The 19,781-nt window shown below is 42.0% G+C and overlaps 1 protein-coding gene across 1 annotated transcript in view; it reads right to left on the bottom strand.

Moving 5' to 3' along the window:
* The window catches only part of LOC126452262 (uncharacterized), a 136,998-nt gene that overhangs the window by 94,633 nt on the left and 22,584 nt on the right, over window positions 1-19,781 (bottom strand). Inside the window, exon 2 of the mRNA XM_050091053.1 lies at window positions 9,727-10,499. Within this exon, the coding sequence (XP_049947010.1) occupies window positions 9,727-10,499 (773 nt within the window). The remainder of the gene's footprint in view (window positions 1-9,726; window positions 10,500-19,781) is intronic.

Below are 19,781 nucleotides of genomic sequence, written 5' to 3'. Positions count from 1 at the left end.
ATTCTGGTTGCAAAGGATCAGAGGTGGATCAACGAAGAAATAAAGCAGGCGAACGTCACAAATCTCTCTGCTGGTCATTCGCGGCATCCTTACAGCAGTATTTCGTCGATATTCTGTGCTCAGTTTGATTGTTCTTTATGGTAAGCCATCCTGAGATCAAGCCCGCCTGTACACGACAAGAATTTCTAGTGCATGTCTTCATGCTTGCTAAATCCTACCTTGACTGGCTAGGTCGCGTGATTTCCCCCCAATCGAGAACGTTTAGAGCATTATAGGCATGATCCTCCAACCAGCTCGGGATTTTTGACGATCTAACGAGCCAGTTGGACAGAATTTTGCACGACATCCCTGAGGAGAACAACAGACGACTCTACAAATCATTGCTAAGTCGAATTCTGCTTGCATATGGATCAGAGGTGACCAATGCGTTATTCACTTGCTGAATTTGTGAAGCTCTTTCTCCTGAATAAGTCATCCGGTTTTTCTGAAATCTTAAGCGTTTGTTTCTCTGTACATCCACATTTACATGGATACTCTGCAAATCACATTTAAGTGTCTGGCAGAGTGCTCATCGAACCATCTTCACAATTTTCTATATTCCAATCTCGTATAGTTCGCGGAAAGAACGAACACCTATATCTTTCCGTACGAGTTCTGACTTCCCATTATATTATTGTGGTGATCGTTTCTCCCTATGTAGGTTGGCGCCAACAAAATATTTTCACATTCGGAGACAAAGTTAGTGATTGGAATTTCGTGAGAATATTGCTCCGCAAAGAAAAATGCCTTTTTTCTAATGATGTTCATCCGAAATTGTGTATCGTTTCAGAGGCACTCTCCCACCCTCTTTCGCGATAGTAAGAAACGTGTTGCTCTTCTTTGAACTTTCTCGATGTACTCCATTAATCATATCAGGTAAAGATCCCAGACCGCGCTGCAGTACTCGAAAAGAGGATGGACAAGCATAGTGTAGGCAGTCTCCTTAGTAGATTTGTTACATTTTCTAAGTGTCCTGCAAATAAAACGCAGTCTTTGGTTAGCCTTCCCCACAACATTTTCTGTGTGTTCCTTCCACTTTAAGTTGTTCTAATTGTAATTCCAAGGTACACTATGTGATCAAAAGTATCCGGACACCTGATGAAAATGACTTACAAGTTCGTGGCGCCCTCCATCCGTAATGCTGGAATTCAGTACTGTGTTGGCCCACTCTTAGCTCTGATGACAGCTTCCTCTCTCGGAGGCATATGTTCAATCAGGTGCTGGATGGTTTCTTGGGGAATGGCATCCCATTCTTCACGGAGTGCTGCACTGAAGAGAGGTGTCGATGTCGCTCGGTGAGGTCTGCTACGAAGTCGGCGTTCCAAAACATCCCAAAGGTGTCATATAAGAAGACTCAGGTCAGAATTCTGTGCAGGCTAGTCCATTAGAGGGATGTTATCGTCGTGTAACCACTACGCCACAGGCCGTGCATTATGAACAGGTACTCGATCGTGTTGAAAGATGCAATCACCATCCTCTAATTGCTCTTCAACAGTGGGAAGTGAGAATGTGCTTAAAACATCAACGTAGACCTGTGCTGTGTTAGTGCCATGCAAAACAGCAAGTGGTGCAAGCCCCCTCCAGGAAAAACCCGACCACACCATAACACCACCGCCTCCGAATTTTACTGTTGGCACTACACACGCTGGCAGGTGACATTCACCGAGCATTCGCCATACCCAAACCCTGCCATCGTATCACCACATTGTGTACCGTGATTCGCCACTCCACACAACGTTTTTCCACTGTTCAATCGTCCAATGTTTATGCTCCTAACACCACGCGAGGCGTCGTTTGGCATTTATTGGCGTGATGTGTGGCTTATGAGCAACCCTCAACCATGGAATCCAACCGTCTAGTACTTGCAGTGGATCCTGATGCAGTTTGGAACTCCTGCGTGATGGTCTGAATAAATGTCTGCCTATTACACATTACGACCCTCTTCAACTGTCGGCGGTCTCTGTCAGTCAACAGGCGGGGTCGGCCTGTACGCTTTTATGCTGTACGTGTCCCTTCGCGTTTCTTCACTATCACATCACAAACGGTGGACCTAAGGGTGTTTAGGAATGTAGAAATCTCTCGTACAGACGTATGACACAAGTGATACCCGATCACCTGAGCACGTTCGAAGTCGGTGAGTTTCGTGGAGCTCTCCATGCTGCTCCCTCACGATGTCTAATGACTTCCGAGGTCGCTGGCAGTAGGTGGCAGCACAACGCACCTAATATGAAAAAGTATGTTTTTGGGGTGTATGTATACTTTTAATCACATAGTGAATTAGTTGAATTTAAGGCCTTTAGATTTGACTGATTTATCGTGTAACCGACGTTTAACGGATTCCTTTTAGCACTCATTTGGATAACCTCACACTTTTCATTATTCACAGACAATTGTTAATTTTCGCACCATTCAGATATCCTTTCTAAATCGTTTTGCAATTTGCTTTGATCTTGTGATGACTTTACTAGTCGATAAACGAAAGCGTTATCTGCAAACAACCTAAGATGGCTGCTCAGATTGTCCCCCAGATCGTTTATAAAGATAAGGAACAGCAAAGGGCCTACACTACCTTGCAAATATTTGCCCTCTGACAATGCTTTTTGAATGTTGGTATTGCAGTTGACCAGTGCGCACTTGGTGCAGCACAGTTTAGTGTGTGCCTATAATGCTCCAAACGTTCTCGATTGGAGAGAGATCATGCGACCTAGCTCTAGGGTTGTTGATAAAATATTGATATATTGACATACCGATACGTCTTCCAAACATGTTGATATACATCGGCGATATTTTTTCACCGATATGTCGATATTGAAATGGCACTTGAAGTTGTTCATTTGAAATTGTAGTAGAACATAATTTTACTTTCACAGTGTGAAGGAGTCTTACTACTTTTTGAGCTTTCATCACGCCCATTCTTTCTCTTTGACTGTGTGAAGGAAGTATATGTGGCATATGTGGCGTACAAAATAAGTTCAATTGATTGCAGTTGTACTGGCGGGGGGGGGGGGGGGGGGGGGTGAATGGAATAACAAGATTTCCCATGTGAAGAAATAGCAAACTAGTTACGTTAAAAAACAATTTTTAACAGCAATAGTGTGCTCTTTCTTTTGACATCGGCATTCTTCAATGACAGTTGCTGAAAATAATGAGCAAAAATCTGAATGACAAGATTGGTCTTTGTGGTGGGCGGAGACGTGTGAGGGGGAAATGCTAACGCAATCGGCGCTTTGCGCTACCAACAGAAACTGGTTGGTTCAAATGGCTCTGAGCACTATGGGACTCAACTGCTGAGGTCATTAGTCCCCTAGAACTTAGAACTAGTTAAACCTAACTAACCTAAGGACATCACAGACATCCATGCCCGAGGCAGGATTCGAACCTGCGACCGTAGCGGTCTTGCGGTTCCAGACTGCAGCGTCTTTAACCGCACGGCCACTTCGGCCGGCAACAGAAACTGCAACGTGAACTTCACCACACAATTTTGACACTACTGCTGCTAGGTTCCTGGCGTTTCCAGAAATGAAAAAACACGGAAGTCGCCATTAAGTGCTCCGGACAAATCCGATATGTGACGAAGCCGAAACTCGGGACCCATCGGACACTTTTTATTGTGCCACTTACATTCCATTACCCTGGTTAGCAAGGTGATTATCGCCAAGCGTGAACGTGCATCGCTTTCCTTTCAATCCTTGCTCTACGTGGCATAAGCAGGCTGCTAGCTTGTTCATGTACAGAATGTCTAACAATAAACCAATACTTAAATATACAGATCTGAAACCGGAGGTAAGTTCACAATGTGCAGCCGATATTTCTGTAGGCCGGTACGTCGATGTTTTTTCCGTCAATATGTTGATACCTTTTTTCGATATGTCGAAAACGTTAACTGGTTTGCTATTTCTTCACATGGGAAATCTTGTTATTCCATTCACCCCCCCCCCCCCCCGCCATTATATGATTATGGTATTTTTTAAACATCGACAAATCGGATTCCTGATATTTTTAAAAATATCAACAATTCTAGTTGACACTGGTCGGCCGTACTCGCGTGAGATTGTGTGCTTAAATATTACCGAGTGTTTCAAAATTTATAACATTCAACTTAGAGTACTAGATGACCAGAGACGCGTTGAATGAGTGAGAAAGTCTCTCACGCGTAGCCCCAAGAAATCAGTTCGGAAGGCTAGTAGTGAATTAGCAGTTCCACTGACATCTATGTGGAAACTTCTAAGGAGATGCTTACAACTACGTCCTTATCGTTTGCAGTTGTTACAAGCTCTGAAGCCTACAGAGTATGGTTTACGTGCCAACTTTGCGAATGAAATGTTGCCGCACAACGATGACTGTGATGCTTTTCGTGATCGGGTCGTTTGTATTTGGTATCAAGATGGTGCGCCCCCTTACTGGCATAACTCAGTACACAACTGCTAAAACAACAGTGCACCAAGCAGCTGGATTGGCCACAAGGGGCCGGACGAGACAGCTTGATTCGTATGACCTCCACGTCCGCCCTATCTGACGTCACGCGATTTTTACCTTTGGGGATTCATAAACGATAATGTGAATGTACCTCCGTTACCAGATCTACTCGACGTAAGAAACAGGATTAAAGCAGTTGTTTCAACAATTATTCCAGAGACACACTGATCAGGTTATCCCAAGAACTCGACTACCGCCTCGATGTGTGCTGTGTGACAAATGGTGCTCGCATTGAACACTTGTAAGAGAACCTGTTGGGTTGCTCTGTTATTTGATGTATTGTTTGTAATTTTTAGTTGAATGTAATACATGCTACAGAGCCTTAAAACACTGATATTCATTTATAAAGACCCAGTATATTCGACCTAAGCATTCGCACTGAGTTCTCATGTTATTATGAACAACAGTAACTTGCGAGGTTCATGTTCAGAAGTAACGAGTTCAGTTTAATTATTATTTGTGCTGCATTCTTATGGTCTCAAAGTTTCAGTGCGAAGAGATTAATGTTGTATCGTGGAATATTCAATTACAAATCGTACAGCCTGTGATCCGCCATTAACTGTTATCAGTTGAAACTGTCGTAGTCTGCCTCCTAAAATTACCAGCAAAAGAAAGCATACAATTAGATGTTTGGATGCGAAGGGTAGTAATGTAATACTTTTGTTAATCGACAAGCTGTCGTCCGGGTGTCACCTTAATACACTATTAGACCAGTTTGAGTCGTTACTGTCATTCATTTCTTGCCGTTTGGCAGTTCTGAACTACATGTTATCAGTTTGTACTCATCTAAACCCACTGTGTCGTCTGTTTCGTATAAGGACATTATTGTATTATGTTGTGAGACAAAAGACGCTGCTTTGCTTAATTATGTTGTTTATTACAGAAGGCCTATTTCGGCATGATTGTCATCCTCAGATTATCTGTGAAAAGAAGACAGTTTCGTACAATATTTAAAAATTTTTAGTAGGTAATTTAACTTGTTACAGAAGTATGTTTGCAATGTAAATCAGGTAGTCTTGATATCCACATGACATCGATGTCTCAGTTGCTGTCACACTACTTTATAAATTTGCTCCTTTGATGCTGTTGGAGCTATAATTAAATTTTCGGCAATTTATCTGGTGATAAACGTGAAGCCAGTCGCCTTTTTACGATTTCTTCGACCATGAACGTGTTTTCGATCCACTGCAGACTCATCATCAGAGGGAGGTGTTACAAGAACGTTATGTTGTGGACCAGGTGTAGCTAGATGCTGTGCTGGCACTGCTGGCGGAAATGACGGAAGTTTAGCAATCTTTGACGAAACGATTACGAAACGGAAAGCTTTTATATGTTAAAAAATGACGAAATTCCTCCAGCTGTATTAAAATGTTGGTTTTAAGGCAACTAGTTTCGATGTTGTTACAACATCGTCTTCAGGCCCATACTTGTTGACAGCAACCGTATGTGTCTAACACTAGTTGCCACAACACGGTTGCTGTCAACAAGTATGGGCCTGAAGACGATGTTGTAACAACATCGAAACTAGTTGCCAATAAAACCAACACCTTAATACAGCTGAGGAATTTCGTCATTTTTTAACATATATTAAACTAGCTGACGTCCCAAGTCGTCCGTTTCAATTATGGATATACGAAGGAAAGCTTTTATGTTTTAGGTACTTACAGTGCACTGACTTGTGGTATCCATATCAGATCTCTTCCTGTGATGTACATTATTAAGCTATGTACACAAATACGCACAGTATACACGAATATACATAGTATACACAGTATATTTGTGTACGTAGCTTAATAATGTACACCACAGGAAGAGATCTGATGTGGATACCACAAATCAGTGCACTGTAAGTACCTAAAACAAAAAAGCTTTCGGTTTCGTAAGCGTTTCGTCACCGATTATTAAATTTCCGTCATTTCCACCAGCAGCATCAGCACTGTATCCTAGCTACACTCGGTCCACAACATAATGTTCTTTTAACACCTTCCTCTTATGATGAGTCTGCAGTGGCTCGAAAACACGTTCATGGTTGAATAAATCGTAAAAAATTGACTGGCTGCATGTTTATACCAGATAAATGGCCAATGTAAACCAAAGACGCAGTTTTTCGTCTACAATGAATATATTGAAATTAAATTTTTTGCTGAAACAGTTATTTATGTAATTGTCGAATTATGAAAGTTTATTTCATAATAATGTTTCGTGGCAACTATATTGACAGCTGAGTTCTTCCATCACTTGATAACAGAGTGTGTGTGTGTGGTTTGAGGTTTTCGGCCGCTGATAACAGAACAACATACAGCAGACAACATAGAGGTTTTACATATTGCACAAAAAAGTCTACTAATGAGTATTCTAGAAGAAATCGAAATATATTCACGCAAATAAAATTACCCTCAAGAAATTCTAAGTGAACAGATCCATCTGAGACATAAACATTACACAGGAAATTTTACTGAAAGTATCCTTCCAAACAGCAAATTAGTAGAAAAACAAAATCTGCAATTGTATCAGAGATCTTGTTACCACGAAATTAAAAGTAACCACTAGAAAGCATGCATTTACGTAAACCCATCAGACAATTGTTACAATCCTCGCACATCACAACGCTGTCTGGTGTAACCAGATCCATAAAAACAATAGGATTAAAATACATATGATCACAAACAACATAAATTCAAGTCATACAAGCAACATAATGCAGCTGATAAGAACAACCCTATATAATACCAATGAAGCAAGCTGCCCGTGACCATACAACATCCCTGACTCAACTGTCTGTATAGCTGTCACGCAACACCATTACGCAATAAACTTTCATAATTCGACAAGTATATAAATAACTATTACAACAAAAAAACTTAACGATTTTTATATGTGCAAACTGAAGGTATGACTGAAAATTTGTACGAAGACTGGGATTCTAACCCATGTCTCCTGCTCACTAGATAGATACCCTAAAAACTACACAACCCTGCATGTGCTACCCTAAACTCGAACTATGATGCAGAGGCTCTGTAACTATATTGGAATAGCATCTCACCATCGAACGAAACAGAGGATCCTGCCTGAAACCGAGGCATAGGTGCTTTAATCAAATGAAAGTATGGTTCCAGAGATCTTATCAAGCCTCAAACATCTATGATGTTATATGCAGGCTGCAGCTATTGCAATACAGTTGGAGAGCCTCTACAGTGCTGTTCGAGTTTAGGGGGAATACCAAGAGGGCTGATGTGTGAACCGGAATTTCAATCGAGGAGGGAGACATGTTGTTGTGAAAAACAACTCTGTCAGGGTTTTGTAGTGGTTAGCGCGTCTGTATAGTGAGCAGGAGACCCACGTTCGAATCCTGGGTTTGGCGTAAATTTTCATTCGTCGCTTCAGTCTGCGTTGAGCCCTGGTAAAAACTGCTGTTTTGAAGAGCGCGCCGCAGCGCGTAGTGTGAAGCAGTCGCCCTCCGTTTCTGGCGGTGGCGCCGCTGTGGCAATCGCAGCTCTGGTGTCTCCCTCTGGTGGGAAAGGTTGCCTGTTCGCGTGCATTTAAGGGGCGCTATGAGCTCGCCAGTCAGGCCAGTCAGTCAGTCCGGGTCAGTCTCTCGTCCCCAGCTTGCTAGTCTAGTTGGGCGGTGGGGGGTGGGGGGTGGGATGGGGGGGTGGGGGGTTGCTGCGCCAGGTCTTCTCGAGAAATCGCAGTTTATTAGAAGTTAAGTGATTGGTGATATGTTGTTTGATTTACTCTTGTTAAATTCTACTTGTTTTCTTGGTGAGGTCACCAGCCACTTTGCTTTGGGGTCATCCCACCATTCTTCTTCGTTTTCCCACCCGCGGGAAGGTGGTTGTTTATAAATTGGGTGTTCCGCTTTTCCCTTGAGGAGTAGGGGTGGGTTAAGGCAACCTGAAGTTCGGGTTGTTCGGTAATCTCCCTATCAATCTACCGTACGTTAGTAGCTGCCTCTGTCACGTTTGGCGGATTTGGTGTGTTAAAGAATTTATTACTTGGAGCGTAACAGCCTAATACCTGAAATTTGGTTTGATTTTCGGAAACTTTGATATTACTGCCTATGATATTGAGAGGCAGTATCTGTGTACTGTAGAGCATCTTAACTATTGTTTGGCCAACCTTGTACAATTGCATTTCATGGGGTTTTATTTAAATGATCATTTTAGTATATAAAGTTGCCACCCTTTCACCGTAAGACTTTTCTTAGAAATTAAAATCAAGTTGCACCTTCGGTGGCAAAGTTAATATTTTTAATTTTTAGTGTTTTGTACCATTTCCATCCTTCCTACGAGGTTGCATAGTTTGTGTGTTTGTGTAAATTGTTAAAGCTTTTAGTTTAAAGTAATCTGGCGTGTTGCAGATTTGCACAGTGTGGTCTTTCAGAGGCTGTTGTGAGCGGTTGTAACTATGGACGTATCAAAAGGGAGCGGCAAGGTTCTCTGCCCGAAAGCTCATACAGTCAAAACTTGTTTCTTTCTGCCTCTGAATAAATTGTAACTTGATATTTAGAGGGTGTTTTATTATTATAATTTTAAATCTGTTTCTTTTAAAAAATGTTTTTAGGAACTATTAAAGAGAATAAAATTCCCATTTGTTAAAAGGAATTTGCTTATGATTTCATCAGTTACTCCCTGGCGACTACTTCCATGCTTACATAGTGTGATTAAATGTGTTAATGTTCTTGATGAATCACTAGTAAATAAAATAAATTCTTAAGAATATTGTTTGAAGATAAATCACGGTTCATGCGTATGTACATCATAGATGTTTGACACCTGAGAAGGTCTCTGGAACCACTGTTTCACTTGATTAAAAGATTTAACATCTACCATAGCTCAAACAGCATGAAAGGAGCAAACTTATAAAAGACTGTGACTGCAACTGAGACATCGTTATTATATGGATATGAAGAGCATCTGATGTACTTAAGAAACCGTAATTCTATAAGAGGCTAAATGATCTACTGAAAAATTTGAAATATTGTACTTTTCACCGATAACTGGAGGATGGCAATTACGCCAAAATAGGCCTATTGTAAGAAACAATATAATCAAACACATCAGCGTCTTTGGTCTCAACAACATAATATAAAAAATATTCTCAGTTCGGCAAGGGTGCAGGTTCGAACTGTTGTCTGATTCTCAGTTTTAATCTATCAAGCAAGCCCTAAAACATCATAGGCTGAGAATCAGAGTGAAGGATGGTGCATACCTGTGGAGACCCGCCAGTGAGTCATTGCCAAGCTGCTGCAGGCTGTTTCCAGACAGTGAGAGCCGCGTGGTGTTGGGGTGCAGTCCGGCTGGCAGCTGGTCCAGCCCTGAGCTGGAGCAGTCGGCCCTCACGACCCCACTTACAGTCTCACAGGAGCAGCTGCTGTCTTCTGGACATAGGGGAAGGTCCACCTGCTGTTGCTGGGGTAGATCCTGCTGCTGGGTCTCATTTGACTGGGGTTGGTCTTGTGCCCCATTTGACTGAGGTGGGTCTTGTTGTTGTGTCCCATTTGACTGGGGTGGATCCTCCTGGTGTCCATCTTGTTGGTCTCCAGTCTGGCGGTTTGCATCATCTTGGCGCACTACTCTCTTGTGATTATTCTTCTGGTGGACATCTTCTTCTTGCACGTCCACAAATAGCCTTTGCCGAAGCGCTTGCTGGCCATATGAGTGTTCGAGACCTGCAACTACCTGGTGGCAGACAACTCTCGCCTGTGAGTCCTGGTGGCAGTTATACTGAGGAGCTGCCTCTCGTTTCACAGGAGCTGACTTGAGATTGTACTGAGCCTCTTGAAGGAGTTGTGCATCCTGCTGATTCTTACTTCTATCCACCAGCCATGGAAACTGCTGGACAAGATAGGTGTTGGGAAGATGAACTCCATCTGGGGGATGCACACTGGACATCTCTCTTGCCATTCCAGAGAGGCTTTGTGTTGAGACATACACCATCTCGTGTGAAACAGTCACCATTATAACCAGCCATGGCAGCAGCCTCTAGAAATCAAAGCAAATCCACAATCACACGCTACATACTGGTTACATGGGTGTTTAAGTGTGTTCAATAGTGTTCTTCATAAAGCATTGCGACACATACAGGGTGATACTTATTGAACTGTTTGAAAAAAACGTAAATTAGTTACAAACAACGGCGTAAACACACTTTATTCAACGTGTAAGCGTCAATACAGATATTCGGATTTAGGTTATGAGACTTGGATATGCCTGCCATCAATGGCGATGATGTGGCGCAGACGAATGGCGAAATTCTGCATGACCCGCTGAAGTATTGGAACCTCGATGCTGTCTATGATCTCTTGAATGGCTGTTTTCAGCTCAGCAATGATTTTGAGGTTATTGCTGCACACCTTGTCTTTAATGGGGATGAAATAATCTTCAAAAACCTACAGATATCGTTCGGTATTCACTGTGACATCAAGGAATATCGCACCGATTATTCCGTGACTGGATGTTGCACACCACACAGTCACTAGATGAGGATGAAGAGACTTCTCGATCGCGAAATACGGGTTCTCAATCCACAAAATGCGCCAATTTTGCGTATTGACTACCCCATCGAAATGAATGTGGACTTCATCGTTAAGCCAACAAGGTGCATACTAATACCATCAAGCGCCAAGGCCAACCATGCAGTTTGGCCGTCCTAACGCAAACGGTTCGGAAGTTACGACGATTTTATTTCATATAGTTCGATCATTATCACCCTGTATGTAGCATATAAATGGTGAAACAAAATTTGCACGCTCAGACGCCGCAGTACAATTCCTTAAACACCAACATTACAAAAACGTCTGTAATAAAATATCGTCCCATACATACATTCGGTACAAAATACACGTCAAAGAAATGCAATTTGGCAGCACCGTAATTATATGCGTGAGAAGTGTCTTCAGTCAATACGCCGGTAAGTTAGTGCAGAAGGTAGAGTTTCCAGTTAGAATACTCCATTCCGGCGGTTTGATACCAGATCTAGGTGTACTTTCTTTATTTTCTGATTTGAGATTGCTTTATATGGTATCTTGTTTCTTAATCGTTGTATGGCAATTACAGTAGGTCTTATACAAAACACGTGCGATTGTTCAATACTAACAGAGAAATGAGAATACATATGTTTTTATTATTCCACTTTAAAAGCGGGACGCATCCTGCCTTGAAGTATTTCCTCTATTCTCTTCCATGCAGTTACATCCCTCCATGCATTCTGGTCCTTTGTCAGCAGCCGAGCGGTCTAAGGCGCTGCAGTCATAGACTGTGCGGCTGGTCCCGGCGGAGGTTCGAGTCCTCCCTCGGGCATGGGTATGTGTGTTTGTCCTGAGAATAATTTAGGTTAAGTAGTGTGTAAGCTTAGGGACTGATGACCTTAGCAGTTAAGTCCCATAAGATTTCACACACATTTGAACATTTTTTGTCAGCAGATCTCCTTTTTTTACTTGTACTAAAAAAAATTGAGATCAATTGTTAGCGCATTCACTTTAGCCCATGCGACCGGTCAGTGAGGACAGATGCGGGTGTCAAGAGGTCAACAGCAAATACAGTACAGTTTGTCGCGTCAGTTATTTCTAACATTCATAACACAAACACTTAAAAGTAGAAGTACATTATTCACCTATATTAAGCAAGATGCTGGAACTGCCTTACTTCATTATTCAAGCATTTCTTACACCTGCGTAAAAAAATGCTCATTACACTGCACTTCACTCTGAGAAATGGAAGTAATTGACGGATGATAGTGTATGTTCATCTAAAGTTTGTGGAATTGATTTGCTCACTTTCTACCGTAATTCTTCTCAGAGATAAAAAAAAGTCGCAGCGGATTAAAGAGGGGAATGAGGAGGTCATATGTTGTCTTCACGGGTTTGTCGCCGGATGACGTAGTGTAAATTCTGCAACATTTCCTCGGAGCAACTGTCCGACATCTTCATGTGGTTGAACTTTGGCTATGGCTAGGTACGACTGACGGTATCCCCACGTCGACGCCCCTGTATTTAGAACAGACATGCGAACAATGCGCAGGCGCGAAAATCACGCGTGCGCAATGATTTGTAGTTAGATGGCGCCATACTCAAGCGCTCTCTGCCGAAAATCGCAGAGCAGCCATTCTGCTCGTGGATGTACGCTATATTTACGAACAGTGCAGCCAGACGTTACTCACTAAAAAACCATACTAGACCCATGTTACGACAGCTCTGTTGTCGAATATACATACACACATTGTCATCAAATCAGCGGATTATTCAGTTGTCCTTTACTTTACACAAAAACAAATATACAAAACGAATCAAAAAACCGTACGTGCCACACTCTGTACCGTCATTCAACATGTCTGCACATTACCACGCTTCACCTATTCTGCCACAAGCTTGAAGAGTCAGAGGCCATATGTTGTTAGTGATAACTCTATCTTCAAACACGTCATGAATTTCCTGTAGTGAGAACTTGGCTACATGTGCCGTCAGAGTCCTGCTGAAGGATCGTGAACGCACGTCCTCTTTCATTTAACTGATGTCAGAAAGGCTGCAAAATATTTTCCACATATCTCTCGCTGTTAATTGTGTCCCCGAAAAAAATAGGACCCATTGTTCTCCCATTGCTAATAGCGAGCCACCCTCCTGTTTTTTGATCATGCTGCGATACCTCGTGTGTTACGTTAGGTTTTCCAAAATTCCAATAACGGTGATTTTGTGAAGTAACGTATCCACTTAGGCTGAACCATAATTCGTCCGAAAAGAAAGTTAGGTGAGGGTCAATTTTTCCGTCATGCACTCAGTTCAAAACTCATTCACAAAACTCCGACCTTTTTTGCAGAGTCACCTGGTTTAAGATCTTGCACCTAAGATCTTAGGACTGTAATTTGAATAACTTTGCAGCCGTTTGAATAGAGCCACAGAAAATTTCCATTTGCTGAGAAAGACGTCAAACTGATTTTCTAGGAGACTTTTCCAGGCATTCCGAATGTTATCCAGAGTTCCCTGTGTGAGTACTGTAATTGGTTGTCTGTTCTTCCTGTTAAGAATACTTCCCGCTTCACGAAAGTATACTTATTAATCGGTGAATCGTACTCCAATTAGGAAGCTTAACATCACGAAATTCTTCTTGAAATAATGTCCATACTGCATGTGCTGAGTCTGTGCGTATGAATCATACACTGAGGTGACAAAAGTCATAGAATAGCGATATGTACATATACTGATGGCTGTGGTATCACGTACACAAGATATAAAAGGACAGTACGTTAACGGAGTTGTCATTTGGAGACACGTGATTCATGTGCAAAGATTTCCGATGTGATTATGAACGCACGACGAGAATTAACAGACTCTGAACGCGGAATAGTAGTTGGAGCTAGACGCAACGGAAATCGTTTGGGAAATCAATATTCCGAGACTTAGAGCGTCAAGAGTGTGTCGGGAATACCAAATTTCAGGCATTCATTACCTCTCACCACGGAAAACGCTGTGGCCGACCGCCTTCACATAATGACCGAGAGGAGCGAAGTTAACGTAAAGTTGTCAGTGGTAACAGACAAGGAACACTACGTGAAACAACCGTAGAAATCAGTGAGGGGCATAGGACTAACGTATGCGTTAGGATGGTGCCGCGATGTTTGGCATTACTGGGCTGATGCAGCAGACTCGAGTGTCTTTGTTGACAGCACGACATCGTCTGTAGCTTCTTTCCTGGACTTGTGACCATATCTGCTGGATCCTAGACGACTGGAATACAGTTGCCTCGTAAAATGAGTCCTGATTTCAGTTGGAGAGGTGTTCGTAAGGTTCGACTGTGGCACAGACCCCACGAAGCCATGGACTCGTCGAAAAAGCACTGTGCAAGCTGGTGGTGGCTCCATAATGCTGTGGGCTGTGTTTAAATGGAATGGACTGGTTCCTCTGGTCCAACTGAACCGCACATTGACTTGAAATCGTTACGTTAGGGTACTTGGAGACCGTTTGCAGCCATTCCTGGACTCCATATTTCCAAACGATGGTGATTGATTTTTTATGGATGCGTTGTGTCACCAGGATTGGTTTGAAGAACATTCTGGACGATTCGAGCGAATTATTTGGCCGCCCAAATCGCCCGACATGAATCCCATTGAACATTTATGGGACAATATCGACAGATCAGTTCGCGCAGAAAATCCTACGCCGGCAACACGTTGTCAATTATGGATGCCTAAAGAGGCATCATGGTCAATATTTCTGCAAGGGACTTCCAACGACCTCTTGAGCCCATGTCTTGTCGAGTTGCTGTACTGCACTGGGCAAAACGAGGTCCGACACGATATTAGGAGGTTGAAATGGTTCAAATGGCTCTGAGCACTATGGGACTTAACATCTGAGATCATCAGTCCACTAGACTTAGAACTACTTAAACCTAACTAACCTAAGGACATCACACACATCCATGCCAGAGGCAGGATTCGAACCTGCGACCGTAGCAGCAGCGCGGTACCGGACTGAAGCGCCTAGAAGCGCTCGGCCACAGATGTTAGGAGGTATCCCATGACTTTTGCTACCTGACTGTTCATGACTACGCTTTGGCGAATATAATTCTTATATTTCTCCACTTCATGTGAAACACTTTCACTCAGTACACTGTATCGCGTCGCGTAACAAACACGTGCAAGCCTGCGCAAGATTTTTACACAAACCGGCCTCGCAGCAGAGTGGAAATATACGGGGCTGGCTGCCTGCAGGGGAAAATAATGCACACCAGGTGGCTGCGTTAAGGATTGATGGCCCTGTAGTATGAACGTTTAATTTCTCCTTGTTGATCTGTTTTTATTTGTATCCTATGACAGATAATACTTTTTTAATTCATTGTGAATATTTCCGACTGTGGACTAGTAATTGGTACGCTAGATGTTAAAAGAGGCTGTAACTGTAGGATATGTGTAGTTTAAGGAATAGTGTACTACAGCATTACTGGCCGTATAAAAATTATAAATTAAAAATGAAAAATTTACATCTAGGTACGGAATCGAACTCGAATATTCTAACCCAAAACTATGCCTACTGCACTAACCTCGCAACACACCAATAGTGTACTGACGAGGGTACCAAATGGCCTTTGTTTGACGTCCATTCTCTACCGAATATGCGAGGATTGGAACTTTAATAGTAGCAACTATTTATTTACAGCTCGTACAAAATAGATACGTGTTTCGAAGTTTTACTGACTTTCAAAGTAGTCACAAGCATTGTGTATAACCCGTTGCCAGCGATGTGGTAGTCGTAAGATACTCTTTGCAGTGTCAGTTGTGTTGACAGTTCGAGCGGCGCGGTCTATAGCCCGACGAATTTGTAGCAGTTCTGAAGCGAATGCCGTGAAGTGTTTCCTTCAGTTTAGAAATCCAGTTGAACTCACGAGGACTTACGTCAGGGGAGTGCAGTAGTTGGTATAGCACTTAGCAGTGCCACCAGTCAAACAAATCAGTAACAGCTTGCACTGCACGTGCCTGAGCATTGTCCTGCAAAATGATGGTCAGGTCCTGCAGGAAGTGTCATCACTTCTGTCTCTAAGCTGGTCGTAGGTTGTGTTCCAAAAATGAACAGCATAGAGACAGAAGTGATGACACTTTCTGCAGGACCTGACCATCATTTTGCGGGGCAATGCTCAAACACCTACAGTGCAAGCTGTTACTGATTTGTTTGACTGATGGGACTTCTAAGTGCTATACTACCTACTGCACTCACGTGACTTAAGCCCTCTTAAGTTCAACTCTATTTCTAAAATGAAGGAAACACTTCACGGCATTCGCTTCAGAACTGCTACAAATTTGTCGGGCAATAGACCGCGCCGCTCGAACTGTCAACACAACAGGTACTGCTGGCAACGGGTTATAAACAATGCTGGTGACTACTTTGAAGGCCAGTAAAACTTTGAAACACGTATCTATTTTTTACGAGCTGTAAATAAATAGTTGCCACTATTAAAGTCCCAACCCTCGTACGTTCAGGAAAAACTTTGGCTAGAGGTGTTTTTGCACTGTTCGTATGCTATGGTGACCATATGCGCGAATTTTGGTTCACTGTATATTTAAAATGCATACTTTCAAAGTACGACAGTTGAGTCAGGTCGGCAATCCCTCTCTCTCTCTCTCTCTCTCTCTCTCTCTCTCTCTTTCTCTCTCTCTCTCTCTCTGCCACATAGTCATTTCTCCATAGGCACACAAAAGTTATAATCAGAAATGTAGTCCTTGTTTAAGTATTTAAGTACAAGTGTACTACCTGAACAAAAATTAAAATAATAAGTCAAAGAATATTGACTGATATCCAACTAAGTCTAAAATTCATGTATCAGCGCTGCTAGAGAATGACAACTTTCAGAAAAATCAGACGTATTACTTAAGGCTAAATAATGTACCTCATTCACACTATCATCATCATCGTCGTCATTATTTGGCATTTTATATTCATTGCTAAATAAAGGCCTCTCCTCTAGACTTTTCCATCAATGTTCCACCTGCATGTTTTCTAGTGTTATTTAGTAACCTCCCAGTAGGTCTCATTTCGTTGTTTTTCTTACTTCTTTGATTCTGGAAAAGAGCTTCTTTGCTCCTTGCACCACCCATTGGTCTGATTACCTATTCCGATTTTCTCCACTTCATTTTTTGGGCTTCTTACCTCAATCGGTAAAAAAGGAACAATTATAGACTTTGTTGTCTGTCTGTTTGTCCGTCCGACTGTTAAAAGACTATTTTCTCAGGAACGGGATGGTGTATCACGTTAACATTCAGGTCACTTACTAAGATCTACGGTGTCCCTTGACGGTGTAAAAAAATGAAGCTTCTAAATCAATGCGGTCAAAGGATACGGCTCTTTATGTCGCATATTTTGATACTCACGAATTCATTCCTCAAAACCTGTAGAGTCCTTCCCGCTAGCCTGCAATGTTGAAATTACAAGTGGAGGAAAAAGTCCGAAAGTGGTGAATTTGTAATTACAACGAACGGAGAAAAATTATTGTCATTTGTTATCCGACTAACTGTTCGTCAATCTATTTAACCCTTTTTCTCAGCAACAAGAACACGTATCAACTTGAAATTTGTGTCACATACTAAGGTCTACAGTTCCTTGGCGGTGTAAAACATTGAAGCTTCTAAGTCAATGCAATCAGAAGATACGGCCATTTATTCACATAATTTCATACCCGCGAACTCAGTCATTACAATATATAGGGTACATCTACATCTACGTGATTACCCTGCTATTCACAATAAAGTGCCTGGAAGAGGGTTCAATGAACCACTTTCAAGCTGTCTCTCTACCGTTCCACTCTCGAACGGTACGCGGGAAAAACGAGCACTTAAATTTTTCTGTGCGAGCCCTGGTTACTCTTATTTTATCGTGATGATCATTTCTCCATATGTATGTGGGTGGCAACAGAATGTTTTCGCAATCGGAGGAGAAAACTGGTGATTGAAATTTCATAAGAAGATCCCGTCGAACCAAAAACGCCTTTGTTTTAATGATTGCCACTCCAATTCATGAATCATGTCTTTGACACTATCTCCCCTATTTCGTGATAATACAAAACGAGATGCCCTTCTTCGTACTTTTTCGATGTCATCCGTCAGTCCCACCCGATGCGGATCCCACACCGCACAGCAATACTCCAGAATAGGGAGGACAAGCTTGGTGTAAGCAGTCTCTTTAGTAGACCAGTTGCACCTTCTAAGTGTTCTGCCAATAAATCGCAGTCTTTGGTTTGCTCTACCCACAATATTATCTATGTGAACGTTCCAATTTAGGTTATTGGTAATTATAATCCCTAAATATTTAGTTGAATTTACAGCCTTCAGATTTGTGTGACTTACCGCATAATCGAAATTTAGCTGATTTCTTTTAGTACTCATGTTAGTAACTTCACACTTTTCCTTATTCAGGATCAATTGCCACTTTTCGCACCATACAGATATCGTATCTAAATCATTTTGCAAGTCGTTTTGATCATAGGATGACTTTACAAGACGGTAAATGACAGAATCATCTGCAAACAATCTAAGACGGCTACTCAGATTGTCTCCTATGTTGTTAATATAGATCAGGAACAATAGAGGTACTTGCCGTTGTTGTAGAATCATGAAATTTGGCAAGAAGCAATTTTTGACGCTGCAGGCAAAGAAAAATTCAACAAAGTGTTAATTTGAAGTTATATCAAATGAAAAAAAATGCCATTTACCATCCGAGTTCAAAATTAAAATTAATACAATATCGAACGTCTTGGAATTCCCGTGACCGGTATCTTGCCAGTAGCAATGTCGATAACAGGCAAAAATCATCGTCAATTCCCGGCATGGATGAATTGCCTGTACACAAAATTAAATTTCTACGAAAGCCTCAGTGTGCGAGTCCTATTCTCATCTAGCCAATTTTTCACACTTAACACCTTCCACTCCATCCCGTTCCCTTATCCACGCGTTTGTTCCAGTGTCTCCGCTAGTAAATTGCTAACATCCGTTCCCCATCACCTGCTGGGCAAGTCACAGGTTATGAATGATTTTCGCATTGAATGTTCATGTCCCGTAGCCGTAATTAAAAGCCGATCGCTACTTACCGTCTCAGGCACAAAGCAAGCGCAATATTGAAAACCCTGTTTTAGTTCGCTGTAGGATTTCTACTCCACCGTTTATTTCTTTCGCTACCATCATCTTCAGCCAGCCTCAATAAATAAAACGCATCAACTGAATTTACGGCTTCACTGTCAGTCTTTACTATTTACTTTACAATATGCTGGTTATACTTCCTATTAGACTTACAGATTGTCTACCGTACTTTTCAAACTGGCTCTGTTAAGTTACTGCATTCGTTGTGGTACTTTATCTACACTACAAGCAACCATTGCAATGTCATCCCCAAAACAATGGTAATTAAATCATATGATATTAACACGTTTTGCTTCATTGCGCCATTGTCTCCTTAGATACCACTGCGTGGGCTGCAATTATTCTAATCTTGTCTTCGTGTCGATACGCGATGCCGGAGCAAACTGGCGAAATGACGGTCGGACAGATATTTTTAATACTGTATATACAGGGTGGTCCATTGATCGTGACCGGGCCAAATATCTCACAAAATAAGAATCAAACGAAAAAACTACAAAGAAAGAAACTCGTCTAGATTGAAGGGGGAAACCAGATGGCGCTATGGTTGGCTCGCTAGATTGCGCTGCCATAGGTCAAACGGATATCAGGAAACCCCATTTTTATTCCATATTCGTGTAGTACGTAAAGATATATGAATGTTTTAGTTGCAC

Source organism: Schistocerca serialis, unplaced genomic scaffold, assembly GCF_023864345.2.
Source record: "Schistocerca serialis cubense isolate TAMUIC-IGC-003099 unplaced genomic scaffold, iqSchSeri2.2 HiC_scaffold_843, whole genome shotgun sequence".
NCBI lineage: Eukaryota > Metazoa > Arthropoda > Insecta > Orthoptera > Acrididae > Schistocerca > Schistocerca serialis.
The sequence above is the reverse complement of the archived record's forward strand: the minus strand, read 5'-3'. Positions and strand labels throughout refer to the sequence as shown.